The sequence below is a fragment of the Carassius auratus genome, chromosome 35 (assembly GCF_003368295.1).
Source record: "Carassius auratus strain Wakin chromosome 35, ASM336829v1, whole genome shotgun sequence".
Lineage (NCBI taxonomy): Eukaryota > Metazoa > Chordata > Actinopteri > Cypriniformes > Cyprinidae > Carassius > Carassius auratus.
In genome coordinates, this window is record NC_039277.1 from 4,668,096 (window position 1) to 4,691,999 (window position 23,904).

Sequence of the window (23,904 nt, forward strand, 5' to 3'; positions counted from 1 at the left end):
ATTGAATTTAAAATGATGTTACAGCATATTTGTCAAGACTTGACTGTTTATGTCAAAATTATATGAAGATGTCCGCTGGGTTGTTAAGTGTTTAGCATGAACAACATTTTTATTTGTATATTTACTTTCTCTTTATTTTGAGCACATCGTCCAATCTAGAAAGATAAGCGGAAAAAATTTATGCATTATGAAAGAAACTAAGAATACGAGAAGGACACGTTTCTATGGACGTATGCTCTCAGATTACCCAACACACTACTGCAGGCATCCTGTCAATCTTCTTGAAGAATAATACATTACTTTAACCAGTAGATGTCACCGTCAAACAAATATCTGGTTAGTTCCTTGTCACGTGATGTTAAAGAACCCGTAGCCCCACAGCTTTCAGTTAGATCTACGATCACGTGATCGCTTAGACGTAGTTTGCATAACTAGCACGTACACCGCGTTATAAGTATTGCACAAAGACAGTCATAATGTTGAAGGTGTCGAAAGAGTAACCACTTATACAAGCTACCGGTTTAAAAAAAGAACAAGGAAGAATTGCGTTGGATGAATGAACGTCAAGTTCAGCGTGGCAGTGACGTCACGTGGAAGTCGTGATGCTCGAGCTTCTGTGGCTCGCGAACACACAACAAACAGCGCCTCTCTCCGCTCTCACCATTAAACTGTAGTGCATTCGCCGTATATACACCTGAGTCTGAATGATTACCACTTAATATACACGTATAGTAATGTTTTTGAATGTATCAACATACCTGGATCTTTTTTTCACCACGGCTTGTTTTATTCACATAATTGTGCGCGGGATGTACGGAGAAAGAGAAGTGCACAGCTAACGCTGCTAGCCGCTTTATTCATAAATTATTTTCCACATCTGAGAGGCGGGGGATCCAAACCCAAAGCCGTCAAAAAAATCGAGACTTTTGGATGCATTCAATTAACACCAGCGTTTCATTTCATAGCCGCCTTTTCTCAGGACTTCAGGTTTCCGGAGACAACAGCCAGAAGCTATCGAGGAATTACATGGATTATCTGGTAGAGTCTTCTTCTCATTTATTTATTGTTTGCAGATGGCCAGAGCATGTAGGATCAGATGTTTTATTTTCATTGCTGCCCCCACAATTTATCAGCCTTGCTGGGGATTGTTTTTGAGCAGTTCTTATGTTTTGTTTGCAGCTAATTACAAATGTACTCACTGTATGGGTGAAGTCACTTACAGTTTCTTGTTTGTTTTGCTTGCAAACAAACATAAGCCAATAGAGATGGTGTCCAGAAAACATAGCAGCTCTGAACTCTACTAAAGGAAGGGTTTACATGGTATAACAAAAATTTTTAGGCATCTCTTTTATGCTTTTTATTTTTCTTCTGCCTTTATGAAAAAATGTAAACATGTCTGCAGTTAGATCAGTATACATTTTTCATATTCGATGCAGTTTGCTGTAAGCTAAGATAATTTATTTAGTCTTCAAATCTAATTTCGTTTGCTGCACTTCTCAAAAATCAGGTAAGAGTGAGAATTCTGTTATTGTTTACTCATGTCCTTCAAGTCCCATATGACTTCCTTTATTCTTCTGAACACAAAACGGCTATTTTTAACACAATGTCTAAGTTGCTCCTCTCCATACAGTGAAAGTGAATGGCTTGCCTTGGAAGCTTGTTTATAAAAAAAGAAAAAAAGATCTTACAATTCAGACTTTGTTTCTCGCAGCTCTTAGAATTATTAGACATAAACACAGAATTGTAAGACACAAACTCGGGTTTTTTTTTTGTTCCACTAAAGCAATAAAGTCATGCAGGTTTCAGAAGACACGAGGGCGAGTAAAAGACTTAAATATCTTTTTGTGGAGCTTATCATTTGGATCTTGTCGTTTGTTTTTAACAAAACTGACACCCTTTAAAGTGACCTTGCTACAATCTTTTTAAAAACATGTAGTACAATATTTACTCTCGCTTCATTTTATTACATTTTATAAAATGTATTTTCATCTAGATATCGCAGCGACATGAACAGCCACTTGTCTTGTGGTTATCAGAACATTAATGAATTTATCTGGGATGATGATGTATGTGGTCACAGATCACATCTGATCATTGTTTATTATCAGCTTAATAGTCCTCAGCGTGAACTCTTTCAAAGTCCTCTTTTGCCCCATTGGTGTTATATAACATGCTAACAATACTCAGTGATAATAACAGTTTTTCGGGAATGCTGTACTGTCACGTTGGTGCCGTTCCACAGTGTGACAGCATTGAAATCAGGTGCAGGTAAACTTCTCGCACATTTGGTGCTTTGACACTTGAACAAACTGTATGCAGCGAGGTCGCAGGGCTGTTTCCTTTGGGACGTTCCGGTCAGGATTCTCAGAATAGAACCATTTCCTCAAGAAGCAGAACTGAAAAGAGACTGGAAGTGCTGGCAGTGTGTGGATTAGGAGCATGCTCGATTATGTAAGTATTTTTGTTCGGACAAATCTCACTTTTGACTTTGGGCCAGTAAGGACAAGAGGAAATCAGACCCCTTTTCTCACTAGGTTCAGGGTTTTCTTCAGTTGATGGATCATAAAATCAAAGGGTGTTTGTTCTTCTTGTGTGTCAGACCTACTCCTTTTTTTTTTTTTTTACTAGAATGTTCAAAACTTGGTTGGACTGCTCCAAACCACGTGTGCACACCAGTACGAGTGTGTGTTTGTACAGGTTGTACTGTACACAACTCTAAACAGACTTTATGTCCTTTTCATCAACAGTGGGCGTAGAAAAAAAAAGGTTTTAGCGTGCTCAGTAAAAGCTTTATCATTGTCGCTCTTGGGATTCATGCCATGCATAGTTGCCTCCCCTCTCATCGAAAGGGGTGGAGCTTAAATCTGTGCCTTTGTAGTTGTCATGGAAACCACATCATTGTAGCTACGCTTCTAGAATGTTTTTCCAGAGCAGTGCTTTTTATTTGCTAGGTGTCTGTGGCCAGTGCTGTAATGTTTGTTCTGAGTTCTGACTGTTCAGGTTTGAGTTCATTCTTCTGGGTGTCCCCATGGTTTTCTGTTATTAAAGGACACAGTGGATTCTTGGACACAGTGGTCCAAGCTCTGCTTATTTAGAAATGAATGGGTGCAACAGTGATCCTATTGTAATTAGTGTAATAATGTGTTTTTTGTTCCCTGACTCTGTATATGGTTAATTTGTGAGAGGAATCTCAATGTATTTTGTGCATTTGGTGGCCTTCTTATTAAATCATGCTGGATCACATACAGCTGCTGTATTTTCTTTCAATCCTTTCAAATGTTATTCAGGCACCTGAGCTAATTTACAGCCAAACCGGAAACTTTATGTAATGGTTGACTGAGGAACTGAGGTCAGACATCAACAGAGAGCATGCCAGGTTAGATTTTGTGCAGTTATAAGCACTTTTCACACACAAAGTTTCATCTGCAGATATGGTCTTGTTTAGGGACCTGTGTCATTGTGCATATGGACATCTGACTGCTGTAGTTTAAAGAGAAAAGAAGGTCAGGGTAAAATCTGTAGATGGAAAAATCTCCGTTCAAGTTATTTGTGCATTTTTCTTTTTTTTTTCTACTTGTTACTTTGCACTTTTTGTTGGTTTGTTGTCATTTGGAAATGTGTAGGCCTTCTTGCATTATTATGCTGTTACATTATGATAATATATTTAGTGTCATAAAATTGTCTTTAAAATGACAATATTATCACTTATCACAATTACATTGTTTCAAAAGATTTTTCTATTGCAAGTAAATGCTGTTTTATTGAACTTTTGGTTCAGTCAAAGAATCCTGAAAAAGGTGTATTACAGTGTTAAAAAATATTAAGCAGTACAAAAGTTTTCATCACTGATAAGAATAATAAATGTTTCTTGAACTGCAAATCAGTATATTAAAATAATTTCTGGAGGATCACGTGACACTGGAGACAGGAAAATATATTAAAATAGAAAACAGTTGTTTTAAATTGTACAAATATATTGTACAATACTACTTTTTACAGCTTTGGGGTGCAGAAGAGTCTCTTTTTAAAAACATTTTTTGAGCAGTCGTGTATATTTGATCTCATTAGTTGCAGCTCTAATCTCTACCAGGCATGTGAAATCTCTTTATCCTTAAGAGTAATGCAGCTTCTGGTTTTCCTTAATAGACTTTTATTAGCATAGCTTGTGGACATAGATGTTGTGAGTGGAACTGGATCAATGGCAAATGGATTTCATGTTAATGGTTAGTGCTGCACTATTGCATTTAATGACAGAAAGCAATGACTGTTCACTGTTCTTATGGACTATTTTAGCGTGTGTTAAAGCCATTAAGCTACAAAAGTCAGAATTATTATGTTTTTATGTTTCATTGCTGATGGTTGTATTTTTATGTCACAAATCACATTGGCTCATGGAAAATGTGTGTCCTGGAACATGAAAACTGTGTTTGAATTGTTTGTTTAACTTTCACCCTGGTGAGCATTAAAGCCTTGGTTTGAGTTTAACTGCCAAAAGCAACAGCAGTAGTTGAGCTCGGCTGTCTGTTTGAGCGAGAGAGCAAGTCAGGTAATGCAACGAGGAAGTCAATGACTGGAGGTAAAGATCAAGTGATTTACTATTATAAAGACCCTTTATTGGCTGCTGCAAGCACTCAAATGTATTTGATTTGCTGTGATTGAATCCTTTAAATCAATAAAACAGGCCAGCGTATGTTAGGTTTTGGATGGGATGCTGTGCTAATGTCCTCATGATGGTTCTTAACTTGTATTTTTAGCAGGGCTGATTTGAAGATTGGAAGTATCTTCTCTGTATTTTAATCTCAGACGTACACCTGAACTTGTTTCCCTCTGGTTTTGCACTGATGCGATTAAACAATCATCTCTGCATCGGTCTCGATTGCTTAAAACCATTGGAGACCATCTTAGCATTGCACTCATTTACAGCGCCAGTGTTTATGATTTAAATCCAAATCGGTAACACCAGTTTCTGCTCTTCCTAAACACTTTATAATTAGCTCAAGCGTATTAAATATCCAAAACTCTCAGGCACTCTAAAATTAGAGTAGCCCTCTCCTCTCCCGGGTGTATTTTCAAAGTATCACAGCTTGGATAAAATTGAGAGGTTTGACACAGAAGCTCCTGGGTTGTGAAGACCGGGATTCGCCCTGATCGCTTATCTGCCTGGTGGCTTTTGCTCACAGTATGTCACTGGGGCAGTGGAACACAAGTGTCTTTTTCTCCAGGCGTCTTTGGATTTCCTAGCTGGGTTTGGAAACTTCATGACATGCTACATCATGTTACTTATCTAGGGTCCTTCCCTTAGGTTTGAGTTCCTCTTGGGCCTTCCTGCAGTAGGAGGTACAGTACTCCTTGGAGTCAGGAGTCCGGGAACTCCATCTCGGCTCCACCTCCTTAAGTCAAACCTGTAGTTTGGAGAATACCTTAAGTCTGGAGAAAGCATTAGTGGATTGTGTCTCAGAAAAATAATAATGCTAATAATGAGAATTTTGTCTTTTATGTTTTGTCAGGAGGTGACCTGCAAAGATTTGACCTCATATCTCCCACTGATAAACTCAACATGAAGAACGTCTCTTTGTTTAGTCAGGACTTGTATAATTATTTATTTTCTATCTTTTAATTATTTTATATTAATATTTTAAAGGGTTTATGTGGCTTTTTTATGGTTAGTTATGGTAATTAGGTGTTGTGATGGATCATCAATTAAGCTTCACTGACCACATTGCTACAACGACCCGGTCCTGCAGGTTTGCCTTATACAACATTAGGAAGATTAGACCCTTCCTGTCAGAGCAAGCAACCCAACTTCTTGTCCAAGCTCTTGTTCTCTCCAGACTGGACTATTGTAATGCTCTCCTGGCGGGCCTTCCTGCATGTACTGTCAAGCCTCTGCAAATGATCCAGAATGCAGCAGCGAGGGTTGTCTTCAATGAGCCAAAAAAAGCTCATGTTACTCCTCTCCTCATCAGGTTACACTGGCTACCAGTAGCCGCTCGCATCAAATTCAAGGTACTGATGCTTGCCTACAAGACGACCACTGGCACGGCACCAACTTACCTAAACTCACTGGTTAAATCCTATGTGCCCTCCAGAAGTTTGCGCTCTGCAAGTGAACAACGCCTTGTGGTGCCATCCCAGAGAAATTCAAAATCACTCTCACGGACCTTTTCCTGGACTGTGCCCAGCTGGTGGAATGACCTCCCAATCCCAATTCGTACAGCTGAGTCTTTACTAATTTTCAAGAAACGTCTAAAGACTCATCTTTTTCGCCTGCACTTAACCTACTAACACCAGTACTTTCCCTTTTCTTGTCTTTGTTCATTTAAAAAAAAAAAAAAAAAAAAAAAAAACAACCCTGGCTATGCGTTCTATACTAGACTAACTGAGACTTGTCATGGCACTTGTATACTGTTGTTGTTCTCTTGTTGACCTGACTGCTTCTATTGTTCTCATTTGTAAGTCGCTTTGGATAAAAGCGTCTGCTAAATGATTAAATGTAAATGTAAATGTAATTATCTTAAATGTGAATATCTGCTAAAAGTGAATTTTGTCAACTTTTAAGTGGCCTCAAAACACACAGACATGGACCTAAACTAGGTCTTTAGGCTCATATAATGTCTCTGTGGTCTACTTTCAGTGTTAATGGTGTGTTAAATAGTTGGTTTATCAGGCTGATCTCCAAATGGATGCTCTGAGGTCACTGGTCACGGTGACTCTCATGTTTATTCATCAGGCTCAAGGCCGATTTGATTTGAAGGCCAAGACAAGCTTCACTGCTTGAGTGAAAAAGCTGAGCATTTAGTTGAACCACAGAAGCCCACAGGCTATGCACCTGTTCTTCTGTCTCATCCGCTGAAGGCACAACCACAGATCACACACACCTCATTCACTGATCCTCTGATGCATATTGCACATACAAATCGCCAGCGCTAGTTCAAGTCTGACGGACTTGCTTTATGCAGCATCCAGGTGAAAGGGCAATCAGTCAGTTTTGAAAAGTCTTGCTTACAAGGTGCTGGGTAAATACAGTGGCATCAAATCCTTGAAAGATACTCATTCATGAGAAGTTTTGTATTGTCAAGTTCTTCATGATTTGGGCTAGAAAAGAAAAGAGCTTAGCTTCAAACCCCACACACTATCATCACCGGGCCCTTGGACAAGACACTAAGCCCAGGTTGCTCCAAGGTGAAAATTTTTCAAATAATTCACAAATTGCTGGTAATTAGTACTTTTGAGTTGATGTTGCTAAGATAGTGAATGTAAGCAGCCTTTTAAAGAAGCCACCCTTAGGCTAGAGTTCTCTTTGTTTACCTGTGGTTTACTGTGTAAAACCAGTTGGAGGTGTTTTTAGTGTCACTTTTGCACACTAAATGACCTAGTTCATTGGCTAGGTTAAAGTGGTTTGTATCCAAAAGCATACATGCAACCCAAAACATGCAAACATGGTTAAGCAGGTTACTTGTTCAACTGAAGCTTATTGCACTTTTCCACTGCGTGGTATGACTTGCCACGGCATGGCTCAGTATCGAGCGGAAAGTTGGAGAAGCACCATGTGTCTAACATCCAGCAGCTCTGTGATGTCATTATGGAGGAGTGGAAGAGGATCCCAGCAACAACCTGTGCAGCTCTGGTGAACTCCATGCCCAGGAGGATATTAAAGTGGAAATGAAGCAGTCAGTCAAGCTTGCATTATTTAGGAAAATAACTTCAATTTTAATAATAATAATAATAAAAGATATATATATGTGTATATATATATATATATATATATATATATATGTGTATATATATATATATATATATATATATATATATATATATAATATAAGAAAAAAGGTTTTTTGTTATAGCATTTAGAGCAAGGGTGACGCCATTTTGCAGTACGACCACATGTGACGTCACAGGGTTGATTCGATCTGATGGCAAGTGCAGTCATTTGTACATTTTGAACACATACTTGGTTTGAAATGGAGGAAGATGACTTTGAAAGCACTGTTAATTCCATAATAAGTGCAATTGTCTATGCAGTAGAGTTTATACGGCGATGGGGCCGAGCAGTAGGACCTATCAGGGGTTAAAGAAGTCGTGAACCTGCTGGTTTGTGGGAAAGTGCGGGTCGGAAAATACTTGTTTACGTGGATACTCCTCAAAAGTGTCATTCCGAAGAGATTTGTGTGCATTTGCTGATGCAGGCAGGACAGAAAGCTCAATTTGGTAGCCTTTTTTTTAAAATGGTTGCATTAATTATGTTGGTTATATATTTTTTAATCAAAGTGGAAATCACTTGACTAAATAATGTTAACTAACTGACTGCTTCACTTCCACTTTAAGGCAGTGCTAGATAAAAATGGTCCTCACACAAAATATTGTCACTTGGGACACAGTTTTGACTTGTTCACTTAGGGTGTACTCACATTTGTTGCCAGCTATATTGACAATAATGGCTGTATGTTAAGTTATTTTCAGAGGATAGGATTTCTATAGTATTGTCCCTTGAGAAGATATACTAATATGGTTGCTGAAATGTGAGGGGTTTACTTACTTTTGTGGGACACTGTAGAGTATTTAAATAACATGCATTGTTGTGCTCAAAAACCGAAGTTCTTAACAGCATGCTAATTAAAAAATATGGTAAAACATCAACTAGTCAGCCAACTAATCAGTTGTTGGATGATTATTTAACCATCCTGACATGTTCCTACAGAGAATACTGTAAGAAATCATCCAGCAATATGTCCTGTGTTTTTCAGTACTAGACTAGTCGTGATTTTAAAGCCGATCTCATTGCAGTACAGTACGAGGGTGGACAGCATCTCTGGCAGACAGCGGCCCGCATTGTAGACTGGCTGGTGTTGAAATGGAGACTCCATTCATGTATTCTCCGCACTGTACTTCCGTGCTTTGATAAGCCAGGAAGTGGCAGTCAGGTCGCAGAGTTCCTCTCTAGCGGAGAATATCCCACTGTACACTATAGGTAGTGGGACCTAGGAGCTGCTGGGAATTAGAAACTTCGTCAGACCAAACAGGATGCCACTCCAAATACAGCCCATCAAAGGTGGGAACTAAGCTCCCAGTCCACTGGGTTTGAAGGCTGCCCCGGCCATTCCAGATTCTGGGACAATAACTCAAGCCATAGCTCACTGGCAAGTCACTCGCTATTCAGAAAGTCTAAATAAAATCCCCATTCACTGGTTATTTAGGTAAAGGCTTAACCTAATGGTTGATGTGATTGTGTGATGGTTTCTAAGGGTTGAGAATAGCATTGTTATCTGAAGTGTTCTATTTGATGTTTGGAAATTAGAGCTTGTTATTCCGTGTTTAAATGCTGAAGGAGGGCTAGTGGTGGAGATTTATAGCCTAACGCCAACAGTGCAGGAGCAGCAGGGGGAGCTTTGTTGAACATTGTTGAGACCCTTCTTATCCTGCTGAAGTTTTAATACTGTGCAAATCCCCATGCACTCTATTGACTCAAAACTCCAATACAGTGATATATGAGATATTCACAGTGTATCCAGTCACCTCGACGAATCAGCATGAGAGGAGGAGAGAATATTCTCAGTTTACTATTGAGCCACAGCTTTGAAAGAGGGTTTAAACGCAGAAATGTTTAACTTATATTTTAAAATATATATATATATATATATATATATATATATATATATATATATATATATATATATAATAATAATGTTCTGTAATTTTTATAGTAGGTTTATTTTAGCGGATAGAGACAGGATGCCAACCAAAAAAATCCAGAAAAAAACACATTATATAAAGGTTAGAATTGATTTGCATTTCAGTGAGTCATATAAGTGTTTGATCCTCAAGCAAAACATGACTTGGTGCAGAAACCCTTGTTGGCAAGTACAGGGGTCACCAGGTTTGCACACATCGCAGGAGGGATTTTGGTTCACTCCTCTTTACAGATCCTTTCTAAATCCTGAAGGTTTCTTGGCTGTCATTTGGCAGCTCAAAGCTTCAGCTCCCTCCACAGATTTTCTATAGACCAATTATAGGTTTGTAAACAATCAGGATGCTAGGTTTAAAAAGGTTAAAATAGTTAGGTTTAAAAAGATTACTGATTATATTGATTAGATTTTTTAAATATTCTCTGCCTATTAAGAGAGCTTCAATGAAATTGATGTTAGATAGTGGGATAGTCTTACAGATCCGAAACAGGGTGATTTTTTTTTTTGTGTGTGTGGGTTTTTCAAGTTGTAGTCTATGGAGCAATGGAATAAAAAAAGAAGGTGAATTTGATTTTATATTTAAAAATGTTGACTTTGACTTTATTATGATTATATCTCACAATTCTAATAAGGAAAAACAACTCGTCATTCTATCTTTTGCCTTCGACTTAAAAAAAATCAATATAGGAAACTATTATAAATGTATAAAAATAGGCTATCATACAATATTGATATTTATCATGATATTAATTTTTCCATTAATGGGCAAGGAAATGCTTTCCATATTTTTGTTAGACCTTGAGAATGAAGGTAAACATAACTTTGTTCATAATTAAATTCAACAGAGGAGCTACGTTTTAATTTAGGGCCCTGTGAAATGCATTTTATTTTTCCCTAAATTCAGTATTTTTCATTTGATTTCTTATGGATTCTATGTTTCAGTACAAATTTATCATAAAAAAATGGCGTCTAGTGAATGATTTAATAAAACTTGAACAGTTTAATTCTTTAAAATGTAATCAAATAAAAACTGGAGAAAAAAAATATTGCATTTTTTCTATTTGTATTTTTTTATTTTATCAGGCATGATGCTGTACAACAGAACTGTATAAATTAATAATAATAAAAACTTGATTGTATGATAAGTAATGATTTACTTTGAGAATTGCAATGTAGTATACAGTAGTAATATATTCAGTCATCATTTCGCATTAAACCAGACTTTTATTTTGACGGTTTGTCGTGAAGGTCTTTACATTTTAGTTTCAGCGTGTATTTGACTGTACTTTTTTCTCAAATGAAACTGCATAAAGCTGCTGGTGAAGTGAGTCTCAGAGCAGCTCTGAAGATGAAGTGCATGTGTTCATGTCCTCATATATTGAGACACAGATGCTGAAAACACAGCGAGTCACATGTGTTTGAGTTTGTTTATAGGTCTATAGGATTGAGGTGTGGAGACTGGCTAGGCCACATGACCTTAATGTGCTGCTTCTTGAGCCACTTGTTGCCTTGTCGGTATGTTTTGGGTCATTGTCATGCTGGAAGACCCCTCCATGACCCCTCTTCAGTGTTCTGGCTGAGGGAAGGAGGTTCTTGTCCAAGATTTTACAGTACATGGCCCCGTCCATTCCCCCGTTTCTTCAGAACACAAACTGAGATTTTTAAAACAAACCGTTGCAGTCTATCACTCTTATAATGTGTGGATGGGAATCATGCTAAAACATAAAAAAAATCACACATACACAACACTAAATTAAACCCTATGGCTCATGACAAGCTAGGCAATATCACGCGATTATGAACGCTGATAATACCTAATTTTCATTGTCACTACGGCTCTGTGTAGTGAATACTGCTCAATCTGAAAGCAGGTGATGATGATTTATCATGGGGACGGCTTTATTGACAAGATGCGCATGACAGTTGAATGGGATTAATTGCACGGCCCTATTTCACAAATCAATATCTAACCTTTATATAATCTGTTTTTTTTTTTCCTGGATTTCTTTTCTGATATTCTTTCTACCTGTTAAAATAAACATTAATTTCTTTGTAAGTGGGCAAACATACAAAATCAGCAGGGGGTCATATAAATATTTACTCCACTGTATACACACACACACACACACACACACATGCGTATACAGAGCTTTACAGATCGAATTATACACAAATCAACAGAAAAAAATTATGAAAATGCTTTTATAAAATTTTAAGCTACCCTTCTTGATTTTTATATATTTTGACTTTTATAACTGAGCATATTATAAGATTTCGATTTCACGTGACACTTAATACTGGAGTAATCAGGTTTATCATCACAGGAATAAATGATATTTTATATTCAAATAGAACACGCTTATTTGAAATTGTAATATTATTTCACAATATTGATGTTTCTACTGTATTTTTCTTAATCAAATAAATGCAGCATTGGTGGGCCTAAGAGACTTTTTTAAAAAACATAAAAAACCCTCTCAACCCCAGACTGTTAAACAGTAGTTTATCTCTGCACAATTGATCCTAACCTCCACAGTGCATTTCCAGAGTGATTCCTGCCAACATTTATCCTCCTTTAATCTCTTTTGAGTTCAAGTCATTAAACAATTAAACAGTTGCCAAGCAGGTTTGGCACTTAAAGATGCTTGTTTCTTTAAGACCTTGCATCTGTGATATGATTTTCCCATTTCCCCCTACCTTTACTATAGAACAAACAGATGCTGTTTGCTTTTATTGTGCGCCAGCATGGCTCTGGTCCATTACAGGCATGGGACTACCTCTTCCTCCCAATCTTCTGATTGTGTCATCAATCATAGTTCGGACCCTTCCTGTTTCCTGTTGTTGGCCTTTCCAGCTGGCAGTGGGCCTAGCCTGTGTTAACCTGGAAGTAATGTAGAGTAAGATGGGCGTTAGTGCCATTGGTGGCCATTTCCCATTGTATGACAATGTCTCTGGGTCCTTGCTTATTAAACCACCACCAGTCCATTGTGACTTTAGCTCCAAAATTAGGCTTCCAGATGTAGCCCTTTGTACTGTTGTTGAAGGCTATATGATGTTGATTATCAATGATGTCCTGCACTACTGCTGTAAAGATTAGCCCATCAATGTTGATGTTGTAATAATGGTGTCATTTACTCTGTGCATGATTAACAGGGTAAAGGGGATGCGTGCGTTTATACTTGACTTACATGCCACTGAACAATATTTCAACTTCCACTTTTGTCTTATTTTGTGAGTCAATGGAATGTACATGCTTAGTGTATCTATTAATTTGTTTTAAAAAAATATGACCTTATTTTTTAAATGCATGTTGCTGATCTGTGTTTTTTTTTTTTTACATCATAATTTTGAATAGTAATGTCATAACTGGATCTTCCCGTGAAACGTCAGACTTCTCTTTGTTGATGTATACCAGATTTCAGATATCTACTTAAAGGTGCCATATGCAGAAATTGAGGTAAAAATATCCATAACATGACCTACACGCATCAAAAGAATGAGAAGAAATAAGGGCGATGATGTCATTAAAAAAATGTCAAGTTATAGTGCTGCAGAGATATCAACCTTAATTAGCATTAGCATTACTAGCCCCGGCCCGACAGGTGTTGTAATACCAGTTTCGGCCATGGGAGGCGGTATGCGGGCAACATAACCACCAGCCAACCTGCAATACACAAATAACTCGCAGGGCGTACCTGAACCTGATGTCAATCGTGTGGAAAGTACAGCCCACTACTTTCAGTTCAGAGAAGAGAGCGGAAGGATAGCTGAAGCCCTTGGCAAGAGACCAACACCCGCTACAGCGAAACAACCGCGCTCGGAATCACAAATCAAATCCGATAAGAATACCAGAGTAAACATCGGCACTGCTTTTAATCGCTGGAGACAACTGATGGACCTGAAAGAAATGAGGTTCGACTCCGAACTTGCAAGTTAGATGCTGTTAGTATTTCGCTAGAAGTTTGTTTTATATGTTTGTGTATTTGTTTTCGGGAAGTTATAACATAGAAATGTATCGAAGGCTGTTCGATAAATGTGCTAATGTTAGCGATGGCTAACCGTAGCTGCGTTTGATAATTAGCTAGCTATAACTTAACGTTACCCATTTTATTATATAGGGCTGTGCATGTCTTTACTCATGTACATCTCATCAGTAAAGACGCTCCTGTAATTAGGAGTATATCTCCAGCACGTGTGTTCAGATCAGGGCTGCCAGGTTTTCACAACAAATCCTGCCCGGTTGCTTCTCAAAACTAGCCCAATCTCACTTCCAGAAGGTTCCCCGATAAAACATTGCTTCCCGGGGTTAAAATATAGGTTTTTTAGCAGGGTTGCCTTGGTATAATTCGCATTTTAGGGGCTAAATATCACGTTATTTGTATTGGGGTCGCTGTGACCAGCGGACATGAAAAACAACCACCACAGACTTGGCAACACTGGTTGGCATTTACTACACAGAGCTGTAATTCACTGACAATCTACACAACATCGATGTTAAAATCGCAGGCGATTCTTTGTCGATTTTGAAAGCGATTTTGTGTTAGTTTTCGGTAGACTAAGGCTCTGTGCAGTAACTGCCGCTCCACCTGAACCAGTGTTGCCAAGTCTGCGGTTGTTTTTCATGTCCGTGGTTTGAAGCAATCCCAATACCAATAACGTGATATTTAGCCCCTAAAATGCTAATTTTACCAGGGAAACCCTTCCCCAAAATTTACATTTTAACCCCGGGAAGCAATTTTTATCGGGGAACCTCCCGGAAACTTGTTTTGGACTAGTTTTAAGAAGCAACTGGGCAGGATTTGTTGTGAAAACCTGGCAACCCTGATCTGAATGCACATGCTGGAGATATACTTCTAATTACAGGAGCGTCTTTACTGATGAGAGGTGCATGAAAATCGCATTCGATTTTTTGCACAGCCCTATTATTATATCATAACTAACCTGCTCTGTCTAGTCTGTTGGTCTCCGTGTCCTCTTTGCTTCGTGGTTTTTCTGTGTGTGAAAAAATTGATGTGTGGCGTGAAATTTGTCCCCCAGATATAAGTCATTTTGTGCTTTATATTTGAAAACTTTTTTGAAAATGATGAATAAGGTGCAAGGAATTGCATATATATATATATATATATATATATATATATATATATATACTAATAATAATATTCCATTGTATAATAAAGTAATATACAATATTAATTGTAATAGTTTATAGGTAAGCTTGTCAAAAATGATGTAAAACTTTTTCAGAACCAGATGAATGTTTTAAATCTGATTTTTTAAAAGGTTTTTCCTTTTCTTGATCTGGAACACTGACCCTTGTAAGTTTAGACTTCACCAGTTTAATCATTTATTTTCAAACTATAATTAAAGGACCTGTGCTGTGCTTATCCTTATCCATGCTGAAAAGCTTGTACATGAATCAGAGCAGCTTTCCCTTCTTAGAAAAAAATCTTCACAACACACCACTGTATGAGCTCCTGCCTCCGTCCCAGATCATCACTTACAGGTCCAACCTGTTTTACATCAACATTCATGATTCTTTTTCCTTCCTAAGAGGATGGTTTGTTATGACAGAGCCCTTCTGCAGTCCTCAACTCTTTGATACACTATCAGCAGACTGAAGATCATCAATTTGAACTAGACAGGAAGATTGTTTGTGCTGCCATCTTGTGTCTGGTGAAATGCTTCAAGCATTTACTCCATCAGGAGTTTCCTGTTCCAAAAGCATATCAGTTTTGAGGTTGTTTTCATGGACCGCTGCAGGATCTTTTGTTTTTGTCTCCTTTTGAGAGAAAGTGTGGCAGCAGTTGTTGTACTTGGGTGATAAATAATGGGTAGTATTAAAGGAATAGTACACCTAAAACTATGGATCCTAGATCATGTGCCTGGAAACTTTTTATTTTTTACATTTTTAAATGAAAAAGATGGTAAAAAAAAATGGTGTAGAAAATACTAGTAAATTTCATGAACAAGAACAGCAAGAAACATGTTGTAAACGTACACTAATAATCTTTGTTTACTTTAAATTAAAATGTCTTAAGTTTTCTTAAATTGACATTGAAAGCAGTGCCCCAAACACACCAGGATCATGGTGGTTATTTTTAATAGAGAACTAAGACTCACTTTTCCATTCAAAACATGTTCAAATCAGATATTATTTTCCCTGTTTGCCTGGAGTTGGTTTATGTCAGCAGAGAAGTGTTTCCGAGAATAGCAGGATATTCACTGGGAAAAAAAAACAATGTAGGGCGAGACTTGATTTTATCCTTTGGGAATTGATTGGATTGTGAATAGTGGTCTCTATACATCAGCTGGTTGTGAAAACAAAACAAATGTACAAAATGTTTTTTTGTTCTTTGCAATAATGTTAAACGATGAAGCTCAATAAGCATAGAAAACAAGAACAAAAAATATGTACAAGAACAAGAATATTTTTTAAGTAAATAGGATCACTTGAGATTTCATGTTGCTTTTCATAAACAAAAGTATAGGAATCTAGAGTAAAAATGTGGCTTATGGGCACAACGTCCAGATACATCTCATTTCACATCTTTCAGAGCCTTCCGAAAACAAGGCCACTGGTAGATTTATAAATATCGTAACATATTTGGAATGCTTGCAAAATCATTTTTATCAGTATAAACGGCTACTTTTCAGTGTTCATCACAGAAATTAGTAGTTTCTGCATTTAGAAACAGTCAAAAACCACTCAGTGTAAAGCTCAGTGTGTCCACTAGAGGGCAGCAGTTACTAACCATGCATCTAAACTCATTCTGTATTCAATTTAGAGTGAAAACCCACAACACTCCCTAACATATTCCTTGCAGTCACATGTTTAAACTTAATGACGGATAAATGAAGGAAACTAATGCACAAGTGTCTTGATTTCGTGCTGTACTGGTCACGGTTTACCCTCTTCTGCATCAGTGCCAGCGTTTGCTTGGCTCAGCTGTATGTCACATGACACCTTAATGCACATATATTAATGCTTTGTTCAAGTGGCACTTCTCATTCTCTCATTAAGAGATTTCTCACGCTCTTTAACTCTCAGCCAGTTTGTTGTCTAGTGTCTAAGACTCTTGGTTTCACACATTGTTTCCCGTAATCTCTCAGGGCACAGCTTATAACAGGGTAGTTTTATAGATTTCATTGTCCGCTTTATCACAAGGCAAGTTAGTTGAAGTAATGTTAGAGTGCAACTGTCAAGCTCCGGAAGTTAAAATCCCATTCATCCCAAATCCCAGATAAGACAATGAAAAGACGAAACACATGGGTTCAAATGAATGCAAACGGGAAACTTCTGGAAAGAGCACAATGGGGACAGGATCACACACATAACATGGAACAGAGTCTGACAGTTGAACTCTATAACCACCTTTTTGAATATTGATGCAGACTTTTGAAAGTATGTATTGCCACCTTTCTGAAAACCAGCTGTTAAAGGGACTCATTTTAAAAACCTAATTGCATAACTGGACAGCAATTTAAGACATTTTAGGTGCACAAATAAAAAACGAAGCTGTTTCAAAAGGTAGTAATTTTTCCTTCACGTCATCTCACAATGCAGTGCAGTAAAACAAGTTAAAGAAATGTATAACATTAAAAGGATTACTTTTTTTCTAATATTTCTGCTGTGATTATTCCTATGCTCATTAGACAATAATTTTGTTAGCTGTCTATGTAGAGCATTCCAATATTAGTCACTTTTGACGGCGTGTCTGGGTCCGTATGCTACGTAGGCAGGAGAAAGTTTTGCAACAGAGGTTATTATGAGTCTCTTTTCAGAGATACAGCTAGGCTATACGCAGGCAACCAGATAAAGACCTTCAGATGTGAAAATGGGAAAAATATAATACAAAATATCGGTTTGTTTTTCTAAATATTGCCCGTACAATCGTAACACAACACAATGCTTCCTCCTTGCACAATGTGCACGTCAAGCATGTGTTGATTTCCCTGGCATGGTCCATATAGCATGAAGCATTTGATCTGATGTGATGTGATGGGTTTAAACAGTATTATGGGCTTTCTTTATTTGTGTGTGTGTTCTGGTGGTTAGTTCTACTTTGCTCTGTTGAAATTTATTGGGCAATTGTTTTATTTGCATTATCACTCAATGTCATGACGTCAAACCAAGGGTCCTGACAGTGGCTTACAGAAAGCAGGGCTGTTTTTGGCGGAAATATATAGTGGTGCTTACTTATCCCAGAACACTGCGGTGACTTTGGGCCCATATGATTTCAACTGAGGCACTGTGCGGTAGACTTGTTTTCTCTTTTGCAGTAACTTTTCCTCAACCAGATGGTGTCAACAGATGTCTTTGAGAAGTGTTTCGGTTTCTAGAGTGACACACGCATACACCCACAGCCTTTCTTTTGCGGAGAATCGCAAGTCGAAAAAAAATCACACAAACACGAGTGGGAAGTTTTTAATCGAAATTGTTGTGAGCTTTTTCTAACTTTCTTCCTAACCTGTCTTCAGTGTTTCAGGACATTGTGCTGTAAAGGACCTCCCCCTCCCAGACCAGAATATGACGTGGTTTGTATCGGTCTGACGGGTTCTGGGAAGACCAGCCTGCTCTCCAGACTTTGCAGTGAGGCAACAGACAACATCGTCCCTACCACAGGTCAGCCCAATACCAGGCCCGTCCTGCAAACACAAACACAGATATTTGCATTTCCTCTTTGCTTTTGAATACACCTTTCCTTCAGATTTAGCCTTGTGATTGTCTTTAACAGAGTATTTCATTACATCTCCGTCAGTTTAACAATGAAGGTGTTTTAATGACTTCCTTTTATGAATTCCTCATAGCTGCAGTTGCTAATGTTGTTTAACTTTTATTTGCAGGTTTTAGCATTAAGGCCGTCCCGTTCCAGAATGCCATTTTAAATGTCAAGGAACTCGGAGGTAAATACTCTCTGTTGTTAAAGAGAATATTACTTTTATTCATTGATTGATTGATCGATTGATTGGTCAACGACAAATAAGATTGTCCACAATAAAGAGAAGGAAATTATTTTCAAATTGCTTTAAACACAGATGTCAAGTTTTTAGAAAATGTGTCTTATAATTAATTGTAATGTCATGTGGTATGACCGTCAAATTAGAAGTAATAACATATTTTCCTTTTAAGTACAATGTGAGTGTGCACAATTTAATAATTTTTTTTTTTTTTTTTTTTCATCGAGCATGTTTCATGAATTATTATTTCATAAACCTTTGTTTTTGTCACATTACTTGACATTTTACAACATGTACTAACCTAGATTTGCACTAACAAGTTTTTTTCTTAAAATATTTGGTCATAAACATTTCTATCAAACAAAATATGTGGTTTTATGCTCATCGAGGCTGTATTTATTTGATCAAGAATACAGTAAAAACAAAAATGTTTTGAAATACTGTTACAATTCAGCGTTATTGACTTCTATTTGAATGTATTTTTAAATCTAATTTATTCCTGTGATTTTAAAGCTGCATTTTCAGCATCATTACTCCAGTCTTCAGTAACACACCATCCTACAGAAATCATTCTAATATGCTGATTTGATGGTCAAGAAATTTTTTTTTTGTTATTATAAATATTGAAAACAGTTGTTTACATTTTTATGGTAACCTGATGCATTTTTAAGGATTATTTGATTAATAGAAAATGTAAAAGAAGCGCATTTATGTGAAAAATAAATATTTTGTGAGATTATGCATGTCTTAACTCTCACCTTTGACCATTTTAATGTCTCCTAGCTGAATAAAAATCTTACCTAACGCACACTTTTGAATAGTAATGTAAGAAGTGCAGTCAAGTCATTGAATGTACGGATAAATTAATTGATCCAATTAATTAAAATGTATTGATTGATGTCACAGACCCATTAGCGAAAATCTGCAGACACACCTTTAACGACATTTCAAGCCATTATTTCACCATTATTTCACATCTGATCTTTTGAAAACTACATTTCAGCAACACATCGCCTGACACAGCACGGGGAATATGAATCTTATTTGACACAGATGTTGCATGAGGACCTGACCAGAAAGGATACAAACTCACTTCTGACTAATAGTTTTCTCTTCAAGGTAAATTGAACCCAAGAAAGCACTAGTGCTTGGATGCCGCACGTAAAGGAAATGTTTCAGATGTCCCTCACTCAGTGAACCCAGAGCCATCTTGGCTTTGAATCTGTTTTTAAAATAAGTGAGTGATGACAAGAATAAGAGGGTGTTGAGGATGCAGGGAACCCGAGGGGAAGGGAGGGCTAGATAGGAGAAGAGAACCCCCTTTACATCTGTACATACTTCTACATACTACTACAGTTGAACACTATAGGATTTTTGAGAAAAGTACTAGTTGTATGTTTTTAATGCCGTTAGAAAACCAGGTTGTATGTCAAGATTAAAGTAGGGATGAAATGACATTCATTCAATCTATTTTGCAAATGCATGTTATAGATCTTATTGTGAATGATTCGTGCATGTTTATTTTTTTTTATCAAAATGTCAAGACAACAGACATCTCCCTCATGACTTATGCCAGATATCTTCAATCGTTTAGTTTGCTTATTAAACCCTGCCCCTTGCTTACAATTGACAGCAGGTGTGCATTCATCTTTAAGAGCAACGTCCACATCTCAAAATCAAATCAGTATGCTATCACTTTAAATTTCGATCTGTTCCTGACACAAAGCTTGGACCACATTTATAATTCTTTTTTTCAACTTGTCTTTTTTAAAGGCTTCAGACCCCATTAATGGTGTAACAATGTATTGTCACAATATACCATGATCCATGATACAAAAATCCAACATTTTTACACTGACTTCTACATTGATTTAACACTTAAATGTGGACTAACCCAACCATTGGTTTACATTTTAAAATGTAAATTTTTAACCCAAAAATTGGGTTAGTCCATATTTGACCTTGCGTTTTTTAGAGTGTATGTATCATGTATAATTCACTCAAAAAATTAAGTTTAGACCGATTTAATATAGTTTTTTTTTTATTCACTTTTAAACAATAATCAGTGCAAAACACACATCAAATATGGAAGCACATTTGAGCTTTCATTTTTTATTTATTATTAATAATTTAATAATAAAATACAGTTATTCATAAAATACAATACTTTTTAAATATATGTTGTCAGGGACAGAATCTCTCACATAATTCTTATTTTTAGCTAGGTGGGAATTATGAAAATACCTTTCTGGTTAATGAACAATGCATTCTGTTAACGATTTAGAGTCCAACCAGCTGCTTTATCCACTGCAGCTTGGATTTAGAGACAAACATTCCACCGAAACAGCAAACTGTTATTTACTCGACAAAATTAAGGAATCACTGGATGAAGGAAATGTTGTCGGGGCAGTGTTCTTGGACCTAAAAAAGGCCTTTGACACTGTTAATCACAATATTTTATTACAAAAATTAAATCATTTTAAAATGTCCTCTGAATCTTTGCAGTGGTTTAGATCTTATTTGGGCGGAAGACAGCGATGTGTTAGGGTTAATGGAGTGAAGTCATCTCTGCAAGCCAATAACATGGGAGTACCGCAAGGGTCCGTACTTGCCCCATTGTTGTTTACAATGTACATAAATGACTTACCAAAATGCTGTCCGGGCATAAACTGTCAGATGTATGCGGATGACACTGTGGTCCATGTTTCCGCTAAAACATCCAGTCTGGCAGGTGAACACCTGACAAAAGCATTAGATAATATCTCTAAATGGCTCGAGTTATCCCATTTATCTCTTAATGTTAAGAAAACAGTCTCCATGTGTTTCTCCATACGAAATAGGCCTATAAGCGATATATTTGAGGTTCAGATAAAAAATGAAGTAATAGAAGTAGTAAAGGAAGTCAAGTACCTTGGGATTATTCTGGATAAAATTTTTAAATTTGACAATCATATTAAGTACATCTGCAAAAAGTTCAAACCTAATATAAACTGTTTTCGCTTTATAAGGAGGGATTTGTCTCGTCAAACTGCAAAACTATACATGCACGCGATGATATTCTCACATCTATCATATTGCGTTACATCATGGGCACAAGCATCCCCATCCAAACTAAAATCTATTTTCTCAATTTACAAACAGACAATAAAAATTATGGACCGGAAACCTATGAGATGGCATCATTGTGATGTCTTTAGAAAGCATCAGCTTTTAGGCTTTGACAGTTTTATTGATTTTAATTATATTAAATTGGTTTATAAATGCTTAAATAATCATGTTTCACCACTGTTTTCTAAATTAGTCTGAAGGCGTCAAAGCTCCCACAGGGCGAGCACACGAGCTGCTGTCAGAGGAGACTGCCTAGTCCCAAAGTGCAACACCTCTTTTGGTCAGTCTGCTTTCTCTGTAATGGGGCCAAAACTCTGGAATGCTTTACCCACCAATTTAAAACTAGAGACTGATGGCAATGCTTTTAACAGAGGTCTGAAACAATGGCTAAAAACTAAACAACAGTGCTCGCATGTATAACCTACAACTAAGATTCTGATACAACTCTCTGATTCTGATGCTTTGCTGTATTTTTATTTATTTATTTTTGGTATTGTTGTTATCACTTTGTTATTAGTCTTGTTATTGTATTTTCTTCCTAAAAGCCTCTCATGGACAGGTGTTGAAAATTAGCACTCATGCTATAACACTAAAACCAATGCATATGGTTCGTCCAATGTAATTGTATGTCCATGTCAAATAAAGAGATAAATAAATATTTATTATTATACAAATGGAAGTTTATTTAAATTTGGGCTTTTTTACAGTATTGTCAGAGTATCATATTGTGAAACTAGTATTCAGAATCAATCTTCTCCTTTTGTGTTCCTCAGAAGAAAGTAAATAATGACAAATGTTCATTTCTGGGTGAACTAATCTTTCAAAAGTGAATTATTATAGGACAGGTTTTTGTGAGAAAATGCCCACAATGGGAGATCATCTTGAAATTGATGAACCTCCGAATTCTCCTTGAAAACTGGTATAATTATGTCCTCTTTTTCTCTTAAGCACTTTGGAAACCTTTCCTCGGGACCTCCAACAAGTTCAGCTCGGTGTCAGGGGCCTGGGGAGCATGGCCTTCTTTTCCCCCCAAAACACCAGTGTAGGGTTACGGCTGGGACGTTAACCTTGAACCTGACGCGGAAGGCTCATGTCACACTTTATTGATGGAGGTTGTGTGCTGGCTTGACACGCTGACTCTCCCATCGTTTCCACTGCGGCCATCGAGATGGTTTACCGTTCTGCCGTGTTATTGCTTGGTCTGCCGTCTGTGTTTTGGGTCTGCATTAGTGATTTCAGGAAGCCGCGAGACGTTCAAAGCGCTGCACTGTCTGTGTGCATTTTCCATCAATGTCACGATGACACCCTGTGCAATCTGCCAGGCTGACAGGCGCACCAAAGAAGGGAACCCTACATGCTCACTTTCACCATCTCACAGCAACCATCTGAAAGCACTTAGCAGACTCTCTCTTTGTTTCTCTGGACCACGGCCATGATATAATGATTTCTGCGAAAATGTGCTTTAGTTGCATTATCACATTGAGATTGTAATGCACCGGCCCATTGCTGATAAATGCTGTTTTGTTCTGTCACATTGTTTTCGTCCTAATGCACATGTTTATGCGTTTGAAATGAAAGTAAACCGCTGCTTTTCAAAGCCTAAGACCTCCCAGTGTTTTGATTTTCTTTTCACAGCCAGTAGATGGAGACTTTGAGCAAAATTATACAAAAGTCAGGCCACAAAGTGTTGATGCACATTTGAGACTGATGAGATGTTGTGTTTTGGAAAAGCCAGGCCATTAAAGGAAAGAAATATCAGGCTGAACGACTATGCATTAATATTTAATAGCGCGTGGTATAATGGCAACAGCAGTATGGAAGCATATGGGTAGCAATATTCAATTTGGGATGTAATATGCAAAATGACAATGCAATATGTAAAATGACAATGCATTTCTGTATTTACATTTACATTTTCCAATACATTTATGCAACGTTTGGTGCAAAATGAAAATGAAAATTACATAATTTTCATTTGCCATTTCATACACCAGTTTTAATATGTAAAATGAATACTAATTTTAATGCTTTATAAGTTGCCAAATGGAAATGTATTACAGAAATTATTAGATATGTCTAACCTGTTCAAGCAAAAACTGTGGCAAAATGATCATTTAAATGCTATTTTTCTTAATTGCATTAACACTCACTG

General features: G+C 37.2%; 1 protein-coding gene across 3 annotated transcripts in view; it reads left to right on the forward strand.

Annotated features, from left to right (window-relative positions):
* Window positions 1-592: 592 nt before the first annotated feature.
* The window catches only part of LOC113054092 (ADP-ribosylation factor-like protein 15), a 49,101-nt gene continuing 25,789 nt past the window's right edge, over window positions 593-23,904 (forward strand). Inside the window, exons 1-3 of one of the 3 annotated variants that reach the window (XR_003277348.1) lie at window positions 593-1,038; window positions 18,165-18,309; window positions 18,531-18,590. Coding sequence is in view for 2 of the 3 variants with exons in the window: in XM_026219407.1 (XP_026075192.1) it covers window positions 931-1,038; window positions 18,165-18,309; window positions 18,531-18,590 (313 nt within the window). In the remaining variant the exon portion in view is untranslated. Of the gene's footprint in view, window positions 1,039-2,080; window positions 2,452-18,164; window positions 18,310-18,530; window positions 18,591-23,904 lie in introns of those variants that run through there. The other 2 variants (XM_026219407.1, XM_026219408.1) reach the window with 2 other exon arrangements.